Source organism: Leucoraja erinacea, chromosome 2 (assembly GCF_028641065.1).
Source record: "Leucoraja erinacea ecotype New England chromosome 2, Leri_hhj_1, whole genome shotgun sequence".
Classification (NCBI taxonomy): Eukaryota; Metazoa; Chordata; class Chondrichthyes; order Rajiformes; family Rajidae; genus Leucoraja; species Leucoraja erinaceus.
The window spans coordinates 109,087,133-109,109,114 of NC_073378.1; the positions used below are offsets into that span (position 1 = coordinate 109,087,133).

Sequence of the window (21,982 nt, forward strand, 5' to 3'; positions counted from 1 at the left end):
TTACGAAATAAGAATAATTTTAAAATATACAAAATAAAAAGGCATATAATTTTACAGGTGTGAGAAATAATCAAAATATACAAAAAATGAGCTCTCATGAAGGCATATTTAACTTGAATTACCCAAGTTAATGTTGTCATAAAAAGCCCTGATTAACAGATCAACAAACATTCTCCACTTCCGCATTGTATGTTGGATTCTTAGTTAACTTTGGTATCCCAGAATCTTTTCATCTATGCTTATGCATTAGGGTATTGCAGTCTGAACAAAGTTCACATACCCATCATTCACACCTTCACAGATCCTTGTTGGCAATTGCCCACCAATTTATTAACATTTAATATTTGACTTTATCTCCCATCTAACTTGATAGTTTTCTTTGGGTTAGTCTTGCAGCATCACAGCTGAATGTTGTAGCTACCTCTATTCAAGACTGCTATTCCATTTTCAGCCTCTATTGGCAGCGCCATTAATATCACAACCTCATCCTTCAAGTTCTGAGTTCCAGAATAATTTTCTTAAATTTGTGATACTGATGGCAGTGAGAAATGCAGATGCTCGAAATCTTAAATAAAAACAGGAAATGCCAGAAAGTCTCAGTAAATCAGGCAATATCTGTGGAAAGGGAAAGTTAATGTTTCAGATCCGGGACCCTTGGTGGTAGATTTAACAATCAGTCTCTGAAACGTTAACATTATTTTTCCATATATGGCAGCTGGCATATCATGTGTGTGTCTAGTTGTTGCATTAACAAAGGTGGTTGCACTGTAGAAGGTGCAGAAGAGACTCATCAGGATGTTGCCTGGATGGAATATATCAATTAAGAGGAGGAGACAGTTGGAGAGGCTGGATTGTTGTTTTCCTTGCAGCAGGTATTATATATATGAAAGGTAGAGATAGGGTAAATAGAAAAAAACTATTCCTCGTGGCAGAGGTGTCTTAAGATCAGAGGGCTTAAATGAGGTGTGCAAGGTTAGAAAGAATCATATGGTTCTGAATGATACTTTGCTTGCAACCCATCTCTTTCCCATAATCTGTTTTGGTATTCTTCAGGTTTACAAAATGAGATGCATTCAAATAATGAACATCTAATGCATCCATTAGGCACGTAAATGGCATAAGAATGAGCTAATGAATGAAATGGGATTAAAAGATTTTAGATGAGAGGAAGACGGAGAGGTGATTGAAAAGCAACAAAATACTGTAAATTAAATCCAGGAAATGTTGTAGATAACCAGGAGGTCAGAGAAACTGTTAACTTTTCTATTTATTAGGTGAATTGGTGCTTAAAAAGAAAGATGTAAAGGATGGAGTTTGCATGTTCTCCCTGTGATTGTGTAAGTTTCTTCTGGGTGTCCCGGTTTTTTCCCACACCTAAGACATACAGGTTTGTAGTTTAATTGGCCTCTGTAAATTGCCCCTAGTGTGTAAGGTGTGGATGAGAAAATGGGATACCATAAAATTAGTGTGAATGAGTGATTGATGGTTGGTGTGAGCTCAGTGGACGGAAGGACCGGTTCATGCTGTATCTTTATACTAAACAAATGTAAACTCCAAAGTCTGTGTGCTTATAGATGGTGAGTAAATAGTTTTAACATGGGATAGGATATGAGCAGCAGAGCAGAAATTTGTAGCAGGTGGTAAAAATGGTGCCTCATGCAAGGCTTGATGAATTGCAATACACATAATGTGTATTATTTTAAAATGCAGGATGCTAACCACTTTTCACAATGAATTTGATTTCAGCTGTACCTTGGTCAGATCCCAAATATTCTCAACATGAATCCTCAACAACTAAATGTGACTTGACTGGGAAAAGAGACTTTAAAGGTAGTACAAATTTAATTATTATGATTGTTGATATTGTCAGATTTTTAAATATACCAAATTGTTTAGGAGTTAATCGATATATCTTCAAAAGTACTGTTACCCTGGTGGGATATATGTGTGCTGTTCTGTTATAAGACTATAGAGCACTTGCAAACCATTATTACCATATGGAGGGAGTAGAAAATATATTTTTGTGTATCTCTTAGCTGGGGAATTACATGTTTGTCTCAGCCTTAATCGGTATCATCTGAATCTTGTACATATTTGGCAGGATAAATAGCCTTCTGTGCTGCAACATTTCAGTGATTATTCCAGTAGTTTATTCCAAGCATAAAATGGATATCTTAAATGTTCTATGCATGTGTTTTGTAAAAATTATGCTTCAAATGGATATTTACCTTCTAAAAAATGTTTTTGAAGACATCAGACATTCTGGAGAAGATTGGCGAGATGAATTGGAACAAACTATTAAACGGTCAAAATTACATGGGGATGATGAAAGAGAAAGAGAAAAATCTAAATATTCTGCTATAGAGAGAGACAAGTGGCAAGAAAGCAAATGTGGTTCGAGATATGACTACATAAAAAGTGACAAATCCAGGTAATCCATTGTGTGAAAAATGACCTTGGATTCGTAATGTATAAAATAGGCCTTTTTGGCCCATCTGTTCTGTGCCGACTGCAATCTATGTATGCTAATTCATTTGCCTCCATTAGTTCTGTATACTTCTTTGCCATTCCTATCCAAGTATCTACAAATCCCTCCTGAACTTTTCAAATAGTATCTACATCTACCTCCATCTCCAGCAGCTTAATCCAGATAACGACCTCGTTCAGTGTACCCTTCAGATCTCCTTTCATTTTCTCCCTGTATACTTCCAAGCTCCCCTGCAGTGGGGAAAAACCTATTCCATCAATGCCCCTCATAATTTTATAAACCCGTAGACGGTCACCCTCTCAGTCTCCTACATTCCTGTGAGAACAAACCCAACCTATTAATCTCTCCGTATAACTGTAGCTCCCCCACCCACCATCTTGGTGAATTTCTTTTTCTCCCATTTTGTTGGTACCACATCCTTGCTGCAGTTGGGCAACAGAACTGTACACAAATATGCTTTATACAGCTGCAACATAACACCACAACTATTTTACCCCAAAAAGCAAACTAAAAGCCTCCTTCATTACCTCATCCATCCTTGTCGCAAATTTCAGGAATCTATTATAATTGAGGTGTTGCCCAAATGTTATTCCGTATGGGTGATGACTATAAGGGATTTCTTTTTTCCAAATTAAGAAAAGGGATGTTTGAATGACTTCAGGGTAAATGAGGGTATTCCAGAAATACAATGAAATGGAAGTCATGGATGAATGTTAAGCAGCTGATGAAGTGAGGCTGTGATGGTGTTATGAGATACTGGGAGTGTGGAAGTAAATTATCTTGCTAATGGTGTGGATATACTATCTGGTGCTCATGCCAGGTTCAACTGTGACTCGAAGATTGTGAGCAGTTGACAGGGTGAGGTATGGAGCTATTGCCTAATGAGCAGATGATAGCTTTGGTCTTCCTGATGGTCGGATAATGCTTTTGCTCAATGAACATCAGACAAGCTGTCTGACAATTTAGAGCAGTTATGTAGTAGTCTAGAGATGAGAGAAAGCACTAGGTTTCATAGCGTACATGTAAAAACCAAAGCCTTGCATGTTAATAGGTTGTTGAACAGTATCATGTAGGATGCAACACAAAATGCTGGAGTAACTCAGCGAGTCAGGCAGCATCTCTGGAGAAAAGGAATAGATGATGTTTCGGGACCCTTTATCAGACTGGTATTATTTAGGATACTGTTAATCAAACATCGGAGAGGAGGCCAAAGATAGATTATTGTGTGGCACTAGCAGTAGAAGAGTGGTAAGGTGATAAGAAGCCGTTACTGTTGGTTATGGTTAGATAGAAAGATGTGGAACACAGGCAAGAGTGCTCCCAATGAACTGGACTATGGTTTATTAGCATTGCAAAAACCTGGTGTGGTGATTACATTTTAAAAAAAATTTGATGAATGTCTTGTTTTCATATCTCCACGATTTAGCTGGCAGATGGTCACTGAGCGGTAGTTTGTACTCCCTTGTTTAAGTACAGAGAGAAAAAAATATATGTAAAATTCTAATGGAAGTAATCATCTAGTTGATTTTTTGGAAAATAGTGTCTATGAGTTCTTTATGCTCTGCTTCAACCCAATATTGATAAATTGAGAACCTGAAAATGAATTTGCTTTTCTTAATAGGAGCTATCGAGACAATGATCACCAAGAACATGATGCTCGTTATTGGGCTCCAGAAAAGGTAAGTTAAACAATGAAAAAACATTCTAGTAATGCTATTATGCATTATCTTCACAAATTCTTGTAACTGGATGTTTCATTGAAAAAACGTTTGGATTTTAATAAAATAAGTCGTCAAGTTATTTCTATGACAAGCTAATCTGCAGTTGACTCTTTCCATCTTTTAACAATCACAGCGCAGTTTTCTGCCACATATTCTACTTCATGCTTTAGTATTACTGATAATTTAGGAACTGGGAAGTAAACTGCAATAAAGAGAAAAATTACCAATTAAAATATAATGCTTGACGTATTCAACATGCTGGGCTGTGCCCAGAGAAAGTGAAATATCATTTCACGTTAATGACCTTTTATCAGCATTAAAAACAATTCGAAATCAGATATGTTTTAAGATGCAAATTAAACCATGTTTGACATTAATTTAGTTCTGTTGAAAGGTCATTGATCTGAAATATTACCTCTGCTTCTCTCTCTAAAGATGCTGCCTGACTTGCTGAGTATTTTCACAATTTCCTATTTAAAGTTCAATAATCTGTTTTTTCTTAGTACTTCTGCAGCTTTTTTAAAGTTAAGCTTTGTTCCACTTAGGTGGATATGACACTGGGTCTCAAATGAGTTAAATTACCAAAGGGCCTGCCCCATTTGGTGATTTTTTTTCGTCGATTGCCGGCGTCATTGACTGACGTATCATGGTCGCTGAAAGATTTTGAATCTTTCAAAATCCAGCGGCTACAAAAAAATGTTGCGACACTTGAGGAGACACCGCGCGTCAAGACGTCGTCACGCCGCTTCACCGCCACATCACGACGCAACATTTTCAGTGGTCTGATACATCGGACAATAATGTTGACAGTCGGTGAAAAAAAATCGCCAAGTGGGACAGGCCCTCAAATTTGTCCTGTAGTGTCACCTGATATGACATTTCTGAAATCACTATCACTGATTCCTTCGGATTCCCTATACTTTTCTGTAACGGCCGGCATACTACTGCAGAACTAACCTTGTTAACCCGTTTGCCAGTCAACACATCCCAATGCATTACATTGTATTCCTTGATCAAATTGCTCTTCATCTGCCAACTCCATTTCAGTGTGGACTCTATTTGACTTTGATTCCTCCAGTTGAGTAACTTGTAACAACATTTTGGTAGATTCCTTGTTCTTTTTCTATTTATTTACTCGCTATCCCCATGAAATCTATCTTTTACCCTTTTTTAATGTTCCTATAAAGTAATTCAGTCATTTTCTTGCATCTGACTCCACACACCCCTTATGAGTTTTGTTGATCAAAAACCTGCTGAAAGGTAGTTTTTTTCACACCATAAATCAAAATCAGAAATGGACATGCGACTCGAGACCATCTTTTGATGGATGCGAGCAGCCCAGCTCAGGGCCAAATACATGTCATGGTGGCAGCTGCCAGAATGTGTTGTACTCAGATAAACCTGTTTGTGGCACATCATGGAAGGAGTGATATGCCCAGGTTCATTTTATTTAGATTTCTGTTTTAAGCTGTCCGTATAAGGTCAAAATAATGTTAGGAAAAAAAAAACACGCATCAAAGAAAGTTTGCCAGTACTTGTGTAGTTCTCATTTAGCATCAAATTTGTCCATAACACTGGTCTTTACACCCACAGCAATAAAAAACTTTCTTTGTATTTTGCAGTATGTTCCATTGAGACCTGAAGATATAGCAAAGAAGGACATTTTGGGATTTTTGGTATGTTTAAACTATTTAACTTTTGATTTTCTTGTAAAATAAGTACTGCTTAAAATCCAAACATTTTATCTAGAGTGAATCAAGGAATTTTGTTTCATTTTAGATAAGTGAGAGGAGAAAAATATTCTACACAAATTTCCTCAATCTTGCACGATGTTGCGGGACATTTTTTAATACCTTTCATGTTCCCTTATTGCATGTCAGGAAGTATAGGACCCCATGAATCTGTATAATGAAACTCCTTTCACCAACTTTACTGCCCGTTAATGAGAACTATGGTTTTCACTCCGCTGCTCTTAGCTATGGGTACTGGAAGATTTAGATATTACTGCAGCATTTACATGCTCCTCATTATAAGATTCTGCTAGCACTAAGATCTACCGCATAAACAACATCAACTTACATTTATACCTCAACTATAATGTAGTAAAACATCCAAGATGATTAACAAGTGCATGATCAAATCAAATTTGGCAACAAAGAAGTAGGTTTTCTGGAGTGACTTAAAAGGAGATAGAGATATTTGATATTGATGACATATCTATATTCTTCCGATAGTTAATTTAAAGAACCTATCCTCATTTGGCTCTGAATGTTGATTAAACAAATTGAAGACTGAAAGGGTTGATGGTAAGAAAGAACTGTTTCACTGGCTGATATATAGAACCTCACATTGTTTTTGATGAGAAATAGTTTGGATGGGTGGGAGAGGGAGGGATTAAGGAACTGAACAGGGCCATATTGGCTGAAAACTAGGAAATTCAAATGCAAAAGCTGCAACACAAAATGTAGCAGGTGAGTTCCTGGCCACGACTAGTTAGAGATGAACAGGACCAAGTAGGAACAACCTCACCCAAGTTTGTGAGGGTGGAGTCGTCAAAAGTGGTTATTATTTTGATATGGTGACAAGGAAGAGAGATTGAGTAGTTGACCATTTAATAAAATTGTCAAGGTGAAGAATCTTGTTTCATGGACAAGATGACCAGTGGGACCTTGTTCAGATGTAGATTTATAGATTTGTAAATGTACACATTTCATTTTGAGGTCCAATAATATTTGGGAAAGTAGTTTGATAAGTACCAATTTTTGGTTTGGAAATAATCTATCCTATGTTTTCAGGCCAATCTTGAGGTTCTTAATGATACAGATGCCAGATACGTCAAAGGGATCATGTACAAGCTCAGCAACCGACTCCTGCAATTTGGTCAAAGAGCTATGCAGTTGAGGGTAAATATTTAAAAGAAAAGTTTTACTCTGTGTTATCATTATTCTTTTCCAATTTCCATGCATTTCCCTTTTTGAGGCAGTGACCTAGGTCAAGAAACCATAGGTACACCAAACTCCATGATAGAAAGCAGAGAGTGGTGGTGGTTGTTTTTCAGATTGGAGGCCTGTGACTAATGGTGTGCCTCAGATAGTTGCTTGGCTCATTGGTGTTTCCAGATAACACTAAAATAGGTGGTATTGAAGACAGTTATCAAGAATTACAGCGGCTTTTTCGCTTATATTCCTTACTTTCAATCAGAAGGGTCCCGACCTGAAACGTCACAAATCCTTTTTCTCCAGAGTTGCTGCCTGACCCGCTGAGTTACTTCAGCACTTTATGTCTATCTTTGTGATTAGCTGTGCAAGTGGGCTGAGGAATGGCTAATTGAATTTAATTTTGCTAAGTATGAGGTGTTATATTTTGGGAAGTAAAACCAGGGCAGGACTTTCACCGTGCCCCGGAGAGTTTTGTGGATTAGAGGGATGTAGAAGTACATAGTTCCCCGAAAGTGGTATCACAGTGGCAGTGACAAAGACCTTCATCAGTCAGGGAATTCAATGTAGAGGTTGCAATGTTATATTGCAGTTTTCTAAGATGTGAGTTCAGACATGGAGTATTGTGTTCAGTTTTGGTTATCCTGCTATAAGAACGATGCCACCAAGCTGGAAAGAGTACAAGCTGGAAGATTTACTAGGATGTTGGCAGGGCTCGAAAGCCTAAGCGACAGGGAGGGCTATGGCAGGCTAGGACTTTATTCCTAAGAGGCACTGATTCCTGAGGGGATAGGTCTTTTTGCCAGGGGAGAGGAATCAAAAGCTAGAGAGTTTATGGTGAGAGAAAAGATTTAATAGGCACCTGAGGGGCAAATCTTTCTTACACAAAATTATGCACATATAGAATGAGTTGCCAGAGGACGTAATTCAGGGAGGTACAATATCACTGACCTAACAATATATAAATTTATGGGGGGGCATTTATTAGGCAGATAGTCTTCTTCCCCAGTGTCCAAATGTCAAATACTGGAGAGCACATGCTCAAGGTGATAATTTAAAGCAGATGTGCAAGGCAGGTCTTTTTTACACAGTTGTAAATGCCTGGAATGTGCTTCCAGGAGAGATGGTAGAATAAGATACAATAGCAATATTTAAGAGTTATTTAGTCAGACACATGAACAGCCAGGAAACGGAAGGATACTTACCATATGCAGGCAAATGGGGTTAGTTTGATTGACATTGTGGTCAGACTTTTTGGGTTGAAGGGCCTGTTCTTGTGCTGTACTGTTTTGTGTACCGTGTACCAAGTTGATGAGGAAAATATTCAAGGTTATGCCTAAAGCCGCATTGAAGATTCCATAATAGCTCTGGCCCAAAGTCCAGAAGGAGCATTAAGAATGGTACTGAGAAGCAGCTTGAGTTGTATGGAGAGACTGGATAAGCTGGACTCTTATTTGGAACTTAGGAGCCTGAGAGTTGATCTTATTGGGGTGTACAAGATCATGAGATTTATGGATAAAACTAACCCTCAATCGTTTTCCCAGGGTAGAGGAATTTAAAATTAGAAGGAATAGGGTTAGGGGAGAGATTTAAGAGGGACCTCAGGAACAATTATTTCTCTCAGAGGGTATGCCAGCTAGCCTGATACACCAGTTTGATCAGCATGGATGAGGTAGGCCAAAGGGCCTGTTTCCGTGCTGTACTGCACGATCGCTGCATAACCTTGAGACTGTACATCAGGAGCACACATAAGCCTCACAAAATACTCACCTGCCTTTCACTTTAGAACTTAGAAAACCAGATTCAAACCTTATGAATAATCCTTTGACATGTGGTGCACCATTGAGCTGTTCTGTTTGCAGGTCGGGGTGAGTTCCTACCACCACGGGTACCATGTAATCCTGTTACCTGTTCTGGGTTCGGATAGTCGGCGACTAAACTATCTGCCCCACCTGGTTTGCCAGGTGAGGAGGGGGGCTGTGGACCCCCAGCAGGACCAAAAATAAGATCTGTCAAAGGGCTGATGAAGTCCTAGCGAGCCAACTCTTTCTCTTCAGTAGAAGTTGCGATCACTGTCGTAAATAGCACTGTAAGGCACCACGCCTGTTGATGTTTTCAACGATGATGATGTTTGCTGAGCTGTTAGGCCTTTTTCATCATATTTTGTATCCCTTCATCCTAATACAAATACAGATTTTTTGGCAAAATCTTATTTATTTGGCTTTCAGCTCTTCATAATCTCTTCCCCCCTCCCCCCCCAAATGTAGTCTGGAAGACCACATTGAAAACTCTGAATGCAGAAAGAAATGCAGGTGAATTGTTTCAGATGGAATAACTGGGCCCTTAGATGGTGAGAAGAGATGAAGTCTGTTTCAGTCGTCCATCTGTAATGTACAGATAAAAGAGTACTTTGGGTCTGTTTTCCAACAAGGAGGACAGCGAGATCAATGCAGAGAATGCTAACATGCAAGGGAAGTTTGACATTAAGCGAGGTGTAACGGATCTGGAAGAGCACTAAAGTGGACAAATCCCCAGGACTTGATGGGATTTATCCCAGATTATTGAAAGAGGCAGGAGAGATGATCGTGGGAGCATTGACAAATATTTTCTCTAGCTACAGGCAATGTCCCGGATAACTGGAGAGTAGCTAATGTTGTTCCTTTATTTAAGAAGGTCAGTAGAAAAAATACAGGGAATTACAGGTGAGCCTCATGTCAGTGGTAGAACTATAGGAGAGAATTATTCAGAATAGGATTTATTCGCATTTAAAAGAGATTGGGTTAATTAGAGACAGTCTGTATGGCAGGTCGTGTCTTACTAACTTGATGGAGTTTTTTGAGATGATGAAGGTAGGGCGGTCGTTGTTATCTACTTAGATTTTAGTAAACCATTTGATAAAGGTCCCCATGGTAAAATGATCCAGAGATTAAGATGCATGGGATTAATAGTGACTTGGTCATATGCGTTCAAAACTGGTTTATTGATAGAGGGTTGTGGTAGATGGACAATATTCATGCTGGAGGTCTGTGACCAATGGAAACCGCAGAGATCTTGTGAGATATATTAATGACTTGGACTTGAATGTAGACCGATTCGATAGTAAATTTGCAGGTATCACCAAGGTTGCTGCGGCCGCAGACTGTGAGGAAGGTTGTCAAAGTACACAACATGATATGAATCGGCCTCTGAAATGGGCGGAAAAATGACAGGTGGAATTTAATCCGAGCAAGTGTGAGGTGTTGCACTTTCGCAGGTCAAATGCAAGGGGAAAATATATAATTAATTGCATCAACTTTAACACCATTGATGTTCAGAGGTAACTTGTGGTCCAAGTCCATAACTCCTTGAAAGTAGCAGCAGAAGTAGTTAGAGTGGTAGAGAAGGCATATGCTTCGTAGGTCAGAGGATTTAGAAAAGTAAGGAAGTTGTAATGCTGTTTTATAGGATGAATGTGGAGGGTGGAAAAGGGTGCAGACGAGGTTACCCAAAATTATACCTGGATTGGAGAATATTAACTCCAGGGAGAGATTGGATAGACTTGGCTTGCTTTCGCTGACAGTAGTATATACAATTATGAGACATAGATAGTGCAGTCAGAATCTTTTTCTCAGGATGGTAAAATCAAATACTAGACAACAGCTTTAAGGCCGACAGTGCTGGTAGAAGCAGATACGTTAGTGGCATTTAAAATACCTTTGTATAGGTATCTGGCTATGCAGGAAATGAATGGATATGGGTTATTTGTAGGTGATAAGTGATGGCCAAGGCATTATGTTTCGCACATTTTGGGCTGAAGGACCTGTTCTTGTGTTTTACTGTCCTATGTAGTATTAGGTCAACTCGTTCTTTTTCCTTTCCTAAATCTTTTGCTCTGCATTTCGTAACTTCCACATTCTTTTGTCTATGTTTCCTCTCTCTATCTGCTCCCATTCATTAATTGACTAGATAACCTTGTTTATAGCTTATCCCATAGTCCGCCTGGTTTAACTATAGGACTCTCCCTGCAGCTTTATAAGCTGTTTTGGTGTTCATTTCACTTCTGATGAAAGGTTTCTTACCTGAAATGTTGACTGTTGCTCGTCCCATAGAAGCAGCTTGACCTGCTTAGTATTTCCATAATTTTCTGTTGAGATTTGAGATTTCTTGCTTCTGCAGTGTTTCCCACTTCTTGATCAAGAGTATAGCCATGTTACTATTGTTCTGGTTGCTAGATAGTTTGTACGGGTCGTTTCTATTTACATTTTGTGTGACATATGTACATATTAGAATCCAAAATACATCTGATAAAGAATAGACTTCTTTGTGTTTAGGGTTCTGCTGACAAATTAAGTGAACAAATGAAAAAGCCCAGTTTGGCAGATCAACATTCCAGATATGAATGTCGAGGGGCAAGAACTTTGGTGAATTACTCAGGTAATTTGAGTTTCAAGTTCATGGAAATTAGTTTACCGAGGGTTTTTAATTGGACTTTGCAGTTAATTATCAATAAATATAATGACGTACCAAGGATCATGAATGCATTGCTATTAGTATTAGTCTATACTAAGCTGAAACGTGCTAATCTCTTTTGACTGGGAAAATCAAGTTGGTACTGGACCCCAAGAAAGGGAGTGCCTTCGTGATGGATTCTTAGAGCAGCTTGTATTGGAGCCTACCAGGGAGAAGGCAATTCTGGATTTAGTGTTATGTAATGAACCGGATTTGATAAAGGAACTTGAGGTTAAGGAGCCATTAGGAGGTAGTGACCATAATATGGTCAGGTTTAATCTACAATTGGAGAGGGAGAAGGGTAGATCGGAGGTGTCAGTGTTACGGTTGAATAAAGGGGACTAGGGAGCCATGAGGGAGGAGCTGGCCAAAGTTGATACCAGGAGACAAGACATTTATTGTCACATGCACCAATTGGTACAGTGAAATTTGTGGTCACCATACAGCTATACGAATTAAAAAAAAACACAGAACACGATAGTCTTTAACATAAACATCCCCACACAGCAGAATCAAAGTTTACCACAGTGAGGGAAGGCACTAAAGTGAAGCAGAAGGCCCAACACTCCGGAGCTTTAAACGACGATCCAAGTAAGGCATCACCCGCTCCTCGATGTATCCAGCGCTGCGCCGCCGCTGAAGCTCTGGTCGGTCACCGGCAGGAAAGGCCACGCCAATCCAGTTGGTAGGCCGCGAGCGGGGGCCAGGACGCGACTCGGAGAATAGTCGCATCCTTGCCAGGAAGTGACTGGGAAACGGTTTCCCCCTTACCCTACCCCCCTCCCCCACATAGAAATACTAATAAAATCCTCCAAAAAATACTTTTCAAACAAACTAAAAATAAAAAAAACAGACTGTAGGCAGAGGCTGCCGTCATGCAGCGTCCCTAGTGGCCAAGCAGGGATGACAGTGGAACAACAATGGCAGGTATTTCTAGGAATCATACAGAAGGTGCAGGATCAGTTCATTCCAAAGAGGAAGAAAGATTCCAAGGCGACTAGCTGTCAGGGTCAGTATAAAAATAAAAGAGAAGTACAACGTAGCAAAGATGAGCGGGAAGCAAGAGGATTGGGTAATGTTTAACGAGCAACAGAAGATAACTAAAAAGACAATACGGGGAGAAAAGATGAGGTACGAAGGTAAGCTAGCCAAGAATATAAAGGAGGATAGTAAAAGCTTCTTTATGTATGTGAAGAGGAAAAAATTTGTTAAGACCAAAGTTGGACCCCTTGAAGACTGAAAAAGTCGAATTTATTATGGGGAACAAGGAAATGGCAGATGAGTTGAACAGGTCCATCTTCACTAATAGGACCGCAGCTATTTACAATATACATCAATGATTTGGATGAAGGAATTCAAAGTAACATTAGCAAATTTGCAGATGGCACAAAGCTGGGTGGCAGTGCGAACTGTGAGGATGCTATGAGAATGCAGGGTGACTTGGACAGGTTGGGGGAGTGGGAAGATGAAGTTTAATGTGGATAAATGTGAGGTTATCCACTTTGGTATCAAAAAACAGGAAGGCAGATTACTATCTATATGGCGTCAAGTTGGGAAAAGGGGAAGTACAACGGGATCTGGGGGTCCTTGTTCATCAGTCAATGAAAGTAAGCATGCAGGTACAGCAGGCAGTGAAGAAAGCAAATGGCATGTTGGCCTTTAAAACAAGAGGAGTCGAGTGTAGGAGCAAAGAGTTGTACAGGGCCCTAGTGAGACCACGCCTGGAGTATTGTGTGCAGTTTTGGTCCCCTAATTTGAGGAAGGACATTCTTGCTATTGAGGGAGTTCAGCGTAGGCTTACAAGGTTAATTCCCGGGATGGCGGGATTGGCATATGCTGAGAGAATGGAGTGGCTGGGCTTGTACACTCTGGAGTTTAGATGGATGAGAGGATATCTTATTGAAACATATAAGATTGTTAATGGTTTGCACACGCTAGAGGCAGGAAACATGTTCCCGATGTTGGGGGTCCAGAACCAGGGGCCACAGTTTAAGAATAAGGGGTAAGCCATTTAGAACGGAGACGAGGAAACACTTTCGCAGAGTTGTGAGTCTGTGGAATTCTCTGCCTCGGGTGGAGGCAAGTTCTCTGGATACTTTCAAGAGAGAGCTAGATAGGGCTCTTAAAGATAGTCTGGGGATATGGAGAAGGCAGGAATGGGGGTACTGATTGGGGATGATCAGCCATGATCACATTGAATGGCTGGCTTGAAGGGCAGAATGGCCTACTCCTGCACCCATCATAGACTTCCTTTACATGCTTTGCTTTATTGGAAATAGCCCTATGCTTTAGAATTGAACATGCTAAACATTCGGTGCAGATCATTTAGCCATCAGCACCATAATTGAATTCCATCTGAACCTGTTATCTCATGGTCTAGCATATCCCTCATTGAATTCAGCCAGGTGATTGTGCATGAACTTCTTAAGGATGACATACCTAAAAACCTGCCTAATGGTGTAATAAATATTGTGTGTCTTATACAGTAAAGTGCAGCATCTATCAGACGGAAGTAAGCAAATTTACATTCTATAGAAAATATCTAAATTATCCTTTGTACTCTAAACCAGTTAATCTTACATTACAGATCAACCTGCAAGACAAAATTCTGCTGCATCAATGTCATTGATACGAAACAATCTTTTGACTCCATCATTACTGAATTCCATCCGTGGAATGGATGTGAACACAGTTACCAGTACTCTCACACGGCTGGCTGCCAACAACCCTGAATTTGAAGGTGAGCTGCCTTTTAAACTGCATTAATTAAAAATAGAACTGCAATTTTTAAGGTGTATTCATTTACAAGTGCCTCACAATCTATTGTTACGGAGAAAAGTATAATACGGTTCCACAAAGAGCAGTGAAATAAATGACCAGTGGTGCTAATTGAGGAATGAAAGTGCTCTGATGCAAGAATGTTATTTTAAATCGTTCAACCTATGTTTGTCTATCTATATTCTATAATTCAGGATATGATAAAATCACATGCAATAAAAATAGAAAATGCTGGAAAATTCACAATCAATGAATGTAACAGATGAATGATGTTTTGACCAAATGTATTCAACCTGAAATAAGAACTCTTTCTCTTTCTACATGGGCTGCCTGATCAACGTTTCCAGCATTTTCTAGTTTAGTTTCTCTTTGTTTTTTAATTTTCAATGGTTATATGTAATAACTGTATTCTAAGCTTTCTAACAGTAGTAATGATAGGATTTTTAAAATTTGGAATACATTTGTTATTCAGTAGTTAATGATCAGCATAATTAACAACTTGCTGTTATATTTCTAGGCATCAGGATTTCAACCTTGGTTACAGTATTGATGGAGACCGGTGTTCTCGGCCAAAGGCCAAATTAAGATATTCTACAACAGTGTCATTTTACCTGGTGATCCACAAGAAAATATGGAAATGTTGGGAAATATCGATGATTTAATTTAATAAAAATTTAAAACTTTGTTCATAAGCCTAGATTAAAGAAAAAAATTGTTAGCTGCATTCCAAGATGTTGAAATGGCAGTTAAAAAGATGTAGAGCAAAATTACCTTAAATATTGTTGGTTTACAACTTTGATGCAAGTCTTTCAATTCTAACTGCAACAAAATTCTTATCACTTTCAGAATTAGCTGAAATCATTATGATTCCAAGGATAGGATAGGATTCAACAACATTTTTTTAATAGAACTGAATAATCCCATGGTTGCTTATATATTTTTTTAAATCCCATTCGCTTGATTCGAATGAGGTAAAATGAACAATCTTTGTTGCTACTGTTTTAAGTAAAATTGGGAAAAGTGGCTGGAAATATTGTTACCAGTTTTCAGAGAGATTTGAGGAGGACTAGACCAGATTGGGCCAGTGTTGTTTGTGCTGAAGCATTTTCTCAAGAGCTTTTCCACTTACATTAATTACCCTTAAGGCATTACTGAGCCAGTGACAAGTGCAGCCACTAAGTCTGAAAGTAAAGCTAAATTACCTTTTTGTGTCTGAAAACAGTTTTCAAAGCTCACTTTAATTTTTGACAGCATTTACCTTTAATAAATAATGCCCTTGTTTTTCAAATGCCACAAAAAATGACTTTCAAAACGTGGTTTATTTGTTCTGATGGTGTATTTTTGCTTTGCTAATGAGTATAATAAATGACATGACTATTTCCTGTAAAGTCTATTTTCCTTTTTCTTATTGTTGAGGGTGGGAAGAGTAAGGAATGGAATATAGAAATATTTGTAGAATGAACACAAAATACATTATTGCAGGGATGCAAGAGAGCCAAGCCGGGGTGGAAGATTGCAACCTTCACATGGACCACCCTAATGCAATCAACCCAACATGCACAAACAAATAGATGTAGTGGTATGGTGTCTACAACTTTAGGCTGTGCACGCCATACACAAGAAGAAGAGAGCCAAGCCATGCAATAACAAAATGCAGAGGCAGAGAATCTCAACTTGTTTTTTTTTCAGTCAGTGTCTGAGATGAATAAAGAGCAATGACAAGAGTAGTTTGAAGAAAAAGTTCATGACAGAAAGAGTGAATTTTATTCCTTGATTATGTCAGAATGCAATGTCAAATCAGAAGATAAAGCACGGCATGGTTAAAACAGAAATAGTAAATGTAAATAAACTGAGACCAATTGAATAGTGAAGGCGGCTCACTGCAAAGGGGTGTTTGGTCAGAGGATCAATAGGATGAATGAGTAACAATTTATAAACAAATTGAGTAGTTGTAGAGAATGAAGAATGGTTCGTCTCCAGTTTGAATTATTTGGATATGCCTGGTAATTTTCATCATTAGAATTATTTTGTCCAAATGCATAATCTTCAGCATTAATTTCACAAAATCAAGGTTATGAAATCGCTGAAAGAAAATGTGCACACAAATTGTGTGTCATGCTTTCTGTGATGGGGTGAATAAAATAATGATTCTTGGTAGAAAGTAAACCAGGTGCCTTTGCTGGATCCAAAGTTTCATTATAAATCACTGCTAACCATAATTTGATAAACAAATACATTTACAAACAGTTCACAATAAGCAAAAATTAATGTTACTAGACCAAGTGCAGACCCGCTGGGTCTGTTCCCCCCAACACGCGGTTGGGGGGGGGGGGGGGGGGGGGGTGCTGCGGCTTCACACGCACACTACCAACCACCACACACACACCGGGGGGGGGGGGGAGAGGCCGTCCCATTCCCTCAAAGTTGCTGGGGGGGGGGGGGGGGGGGGGGGGGGCTGGGCTTCACACTAACCACCTGCCATACACACGGGGTGGGAGAGGGGAGAAAGGAGAGAGGAGGAGGAGAGAAGGGGAGGAGGAGTAGAGGGGAGAGAGAGAGGAGTGGGGAGAGAGAGGAGGTAGTGGGGAGAGAGAGAGGGGGGTAGTGGGAGGGAAAGGGAGAGGGGTAGAGGTGGGGGAGTTGGAGGAGGGGAGAAGGGGATGGAGGAGGGGACAGGGTTGGAGGAGGGGGAGGTGGGAGGGGGGGAGGAGGGGAGAGGAGGAAGGGTGGAGATAGGGAGAGATTGGGGAGGGGAGGTGGGGGGGGGATGTGAGTGGTGGGGGGGTGGAGAGGGGAGAGGGGGGGGGAGAGGAAGGGAGGGTGGGAGGGGGCGAGAAGGGGCAGGGGTGAGAGGGGGGAGGGGGTAGAGGGGGAGGGGAGGGGAGAGAGATTGGAGGGGGAGAGAGAGAGAAGGGGAGGGAGAGAGAGGAGGAGGAGGAGCGAGAGAGAGGGGGGGGGGCAGAGGGTAGAGAGAGAGATTAGAGGGGAGAGAGGGGTTAGAGGGGAGAGATAGATAGAGGGAGAGAGAGTAGAGGGGGAGGGAGGGGGAGAGAGAAGGGGGAGTGAGTGAGGGGAGGGGGAGAGAGAGAGAAGGGGGAGTGGGGGAAAGGCAGGGGGTGGGGAAGAGGGGGAGCGGAGGTGCAGAGAGATTGGATGGGGAAAAGAGAGGGGGGGGAGAGCGAGGATGGGTGAGAGGGGGAAGAGAGAAAGGGGGGAGAGAGAGAAGGGAGAAAGGCATGGAGGTGGAAGGGAGGGACGGATGGAGAGAGTAGATGGGAGAGGGGGAGAGAGGAGAGGCGAGGGGGATAGTTGGAGGGTGGAGAGAAGAGGAGAGGAGGAGGGGTGGGGTGGGGAGAGAAGGAGGGGGAGAAGTGGAGAAGTGGGGAGGGGTAGAGGGGGAAAGGCATAGAGAGTGAGGGGAAGAGAGAGAATAGAGGGGAGGGAGAGCATACAGGGGAGAGGAGGAGGAGAGAGAGGAGGGTGTGTATGAGGGGGTTGGAGATGGGAGGGGAGAGAAGAGGGTGGAGCTGGAGGGGGGAGAGAAGAGGAGGGGAGAGATGGAGGGGAGAGAGATGCGGAGGGGGAGAGGTGGAGGGGGGTGAAAACAGGAGGGGATGGAGGAGAGGATAGGAGGGGTCGAGGTGGAGGGGGGTTAGAGAGGGAGGGGGTAGATAGGGAGAGTGGTTGGACAACTTGCTCTATTTGATTGTGCACGCCAGGTTGATTGCATTCGTGGGATCACGTGAAGGTTCCAATCACCCGCAACTGTCCCAATGAGATCCATTGTGATTAGACATCTGTGAGATGGCTCTGTGAGTCATGCAGCTGCTTGATTTTAGTGGGCTCACGTGAAGGTTCCAATCTCCCAGCCCTGTCCCATTGTGACGTCATATCATAGGTAAATGAGATCCATTGTGATTGGACATCTGTGAGATGGCCTTGTGACTCATGCTTTTAGGTTTTCTTTTGTTGTTTTTTACTAAAAAAGCAGGGCAATTAATAACCAAATGCTCTAATTTTCAAAACAAAATGTGGAGTAGGAAAAACTACAGGAATATGTAAATATTTCTCCGTTACGGCAAAGGGTGGAGGAGTAAATTCACAGCTTAAATGAATTTTCGCGAAATAGAACCCGTTACAAACAAACCAACGAACGACAGTTTTAATAGTTACTAGACCAAGAGCAGACCCGTTGGGTCCGTTCCCGCAAAGCACGGTTGCAAGGGTAGGGGGCGGCCTGACATCATCGGGCAACGCCACGCGCTAGGTGTACGCTGTCAAGACGCTGCGTACGCCCTCAATGCGCCTGCGTCGACACGCGGGATTTTCGGACAGTGCAAGCCTGCGAGCCGCCAGCGAGGACGGCAAAAAGCAGCGGGGGAAGAGCCGATCTTTGGCTTCGGCCAGCGTGAAAATATGACATACACACACACACATATACATACACACACAGAGTTTTAATAGTATATAGATAAGATTGCACAAAATCAGAAGCAGTGGTTACCTATTCAAAATCAACATGTAGCAAATCAATTAAAACATTTCAAAAGCCATTTAATCACAACTGTAATATTGAGGCATTATAATAAAAGGCTAAATACTTAAACGAGATTTTCTTTAAAATAGCACTTTTCAAAGTGTACCGAACAATGCAACATTACATGAATTCCAATCAGCTTTTGATCTAATTAGGTCTGGTGTAACATTAGGATGCGTTTACATTAGCTGATCAATTACTGTAGACTTAAAATAGGATCTTATTGCAACTGAAGAAGGGTTTTGGCCCGAAACGTTATCTATTTCCTTTGCCCCACAGATGCTGCTGCACCCGCTGAGTTTCTCCAGCACTTTGTCTACCATCTTATTGCAACAAATGTCTACAAATTTGGATAACTCTCCATAACCATAGAATTATTACTGCACAAATTTCAATAATGCAAAATTTAGAATAGTGGCAATACCACAGTAATTTTTACCAGAGTTCTGACCTTGAAAGTTTGGTTTACAGAAGAGTAAAACGTTCTAAACGTGAAATTTATCTACTCTAAATTTTAGACCATTAACCACTGCTAATCAAATAGATGTTCCTTTGACCAAATGAACAATAAACTAAGATACAACATACAGTTATTCAAAGCTTTGTGGTACAGTATTTGCATACATATCAAATAATGTGATTGGCTGAAAAAATATTAAGATTTGCAATAAAACTTGATATTTAATCAATTTTAATAAATCTTCACCCAAAAATATGAAAGCAATCAAGGTTTTTTTTCTAACAATCTTTTCTTACTTTGGTAATGTACAGCAAATGAGAATTTCAGTGGTTAACTATAACAGAAGAGCAGCCTGAAAAAAAAGTAATGGCTTGCAACTAGCAGAACTCTAGACCGTTATTAAAGTTGTTAATATTCTCTAGAATACACCAACTTTGGGTAATCATCGAAGGTCCTCAATCCTGAGCATGTGTCAGCATACCAGCCTCCACCAGCACATCAACCAAGGAGGAGACCTTCAAACCTAAAAACAAAACCAAGCAAAATAGAAGTTAAATGTGTGAATTTCTCAAAAATAAATGGAAAGCAATTTAAATCAAATTCACCCATAATAAAAATGCAAACAAAGACGGTTCTTGTTCTGGTAAACCAAATGCAAAAATTATAGGTGCCAGTGGACAGCATGACGGCAAAGAAGAGTATGGGTAGCGCAGCAGTAGAGTTGCTGCCTTACAGCACCAGACCAGAGTTTGATCCTGACTACGGGTACTGTCTGTACGGAGTTTGTACATTCTCCGAGATCTTCGGTTTCCTCCCACACTTCAAAGATGTACAGATTCTCACGAAGGGAACAAAGATCATAAACTTGCATCACAGCAGATCGCAAAGTTGGTAGGGGTGAGGCAAGCTTGTCACCAGCATTGTCAAGCAAGAATCCACAACTGGATTTTCCTGCTCACGATGGGCAGGTGCAGCCGCAAAAGGAAGACGACTCCAAGAAATGAGGCCTTACAGATTTGGGAAAGTAAGAAGGATCCGAGAAAGCCAAGTGATGCCCTGAAGAAAGATTTGAAAGCAGTGGGAGTCTCAATAAGCTAAAGCACTGTGCGCCAATTGAAGCCAATCATATAGCCAGAAGACCAGTGAAAAAAGTATTTCTAGGTGCAGCGAATGTAAAGATTGGATATATGATGCCTGGAGAAAGATGTTATTCATGATGAAAGTCATTTTCTGGTTCAGGGCCAACGTAGCCAACATGTTTGGAGATCAGTCGGTGAGAAAATCCACATTAACCAAGTTGTCAAGCATCCTGAAAAGACGATGTTCTGCGGTTGTTTAAGTTACCATGGTGTTGGTCCAATGCACCATTGATGGAGTGATGAGATCGCCGCAATATATTAATGGATTGTATAGAGTGGTACAGTGGTGCAGCTGGTAGAGCCGCTGCATCACAGCACCAGAGATCTGGGTTCCCTCCTGACCTCAGATGCTGTCTGTGTTTGAATGTTCCTCCTGTGACAGTGCATGTTTCCTCCACGTGCTCTGGTTTCCTCCCACATCCTAAAGACATGCAGGATTGTAGATTAACTGGCCTCCGTAGATTGCCCCTAGTGTGTAGGGAGTAGATGAGAAAGTGCGAATGGGCGATCAATGGCAGCGTGGACACAGTGGGCCAAACGCCCTGTTTCCATGCTGAATCTCTAAACGAAAGAAGATTGACGCCGGGGAGAGACGGAAAGGAAAGGACCGTACGATGAAACAGAAGCTCGTCAAGGCCATAATTCAACTGTGGTAAAGAGATGAAAAAATCCTCAAAATCTGGACAATTTCATGACAAATCGTGTCAATGGCTTGATAAAGAACCGTGGTAGACATATAATCTACTAAATACATAATGGTGTGATGGTAATGAATAAAAGGCAGCCCTGCAACTTTGATATCCGAGTGCATGTTTGATTCAAATTATTTTCATACATCCTTAACCAATATTAAACATCAGAACAGAAAAGTTAAAATCCTATTGCAGTTATTATCTAGCAGCAATGATACCACATTAAACCTTTGTTTTAACAGACTCTTTTATAATGGATTTTAGTTATAGCAACCACCCAAGGCTAGCACTGTCTCCCCAGCTGCTTAGAACCCTGGCTTCCGACTCCATTCCTGACTCGCTAGGTGCATGGGCGAGCCCTTCACCCACTGCAATTGACGTGGCCGTTGTTGTGGCTCACGTTGTAGCCCCTGGGAACAGCGCTTTCTTTGGACCGTTGCCATCGACTGGACATGCTCGGTCAACGTGGGGCTTTGCTCTCACCAGATGCTGATTCTTCCTGTCAGCTTGTCGCGTTGCCCACATCCCACTCAACCCTCACTGCCTCCTTCTTCCATCGCTCCGTCCCATCAGCCTCTTACCCGCCTCCCACCAGCTCTTCCCCCTTCTCCCCCAGTTGCCGACATAATCCACCTTGGAAGTGGCAGCAGGTGAAAGGGGAGGGAGGCCGAGTGTGTCGTGTCAGTGGCAGCCACCTGAAGAAGAGCTACCAGTCATGAGCTACAACATGAGCCGCAACAACA

At 41.1% G+C, this 21,982-nt stretch overlaps 2 protein-coding genes across 5 annotated transcripts in view; one reads left to right on the forward strand and one right to left on the reverse strand.

The window, feature by feature from the left end:
- The window catches only part of LOC129713800 (uncharacterized), a 67,817-nt gene extending 51,465 nt beyond the window's left edge, over positions 1-16,352 (forward strand). The window contains exons 18-25 of one of the 2 annotated variants that reach the window (XM_055663115.1): positions 1,747-1,830; positions 2,251-2,431; positions 4,110-4,167; positions 5,832-5,885; positions 7,005-7,112; positions 11,456-11,558; positions 14,221-14,373; positions 14,929-16,352. In XM_055663115.1, the coding sequence (XP_055519090.1) occupies positions 1,747-1,830; positions 2,251-2,431; positions 4,110-4,167; positions 5,832-5,885; positions 7,005-7,112; positions 11,456-11,558; positions 14,221-14,373; positions 14,929-14,996 (809 nt within the window). In that variant the 3' untranslated portion in view covers positions 14,997-16,352. The remainder of the gene's footprint in view (positions 1-1,746; positions 1,831-2,250; positions 2,432-4,109; positions 4,168-5,831; positions 5,886-7,004; positions 7,113-11,455; positions 11,559-14,220; positions 14,374-14,928) is intronic. The other variant, XM_055663109.1, reaches the window with a different exon arrangement.
- Positions 16,353-18,849: 2,497 nt separating this feature from the next.
- Positions 18,850-21,982, reverse strand: part of LOC129713834 (uncharacterized) — a 64,731-nt gene continuing 61,598 nt past the window's right edge. For all 3 annotated transcript variants that reach the window (XM_055663185.1, XM_055663177.1, XM_055663169.1), the window contains one exon: positions 18,850-19,931. In XM_055663185.1, coding sequence (XP_055519160.1) covers positions 19,864-19,931 — 68 coding nt within the window. In that variant the 3' untranslated portion in view covers positions 18,850-19,863. The remainder of the gene's footprint in view (positions 19,932-21,982) is intronic.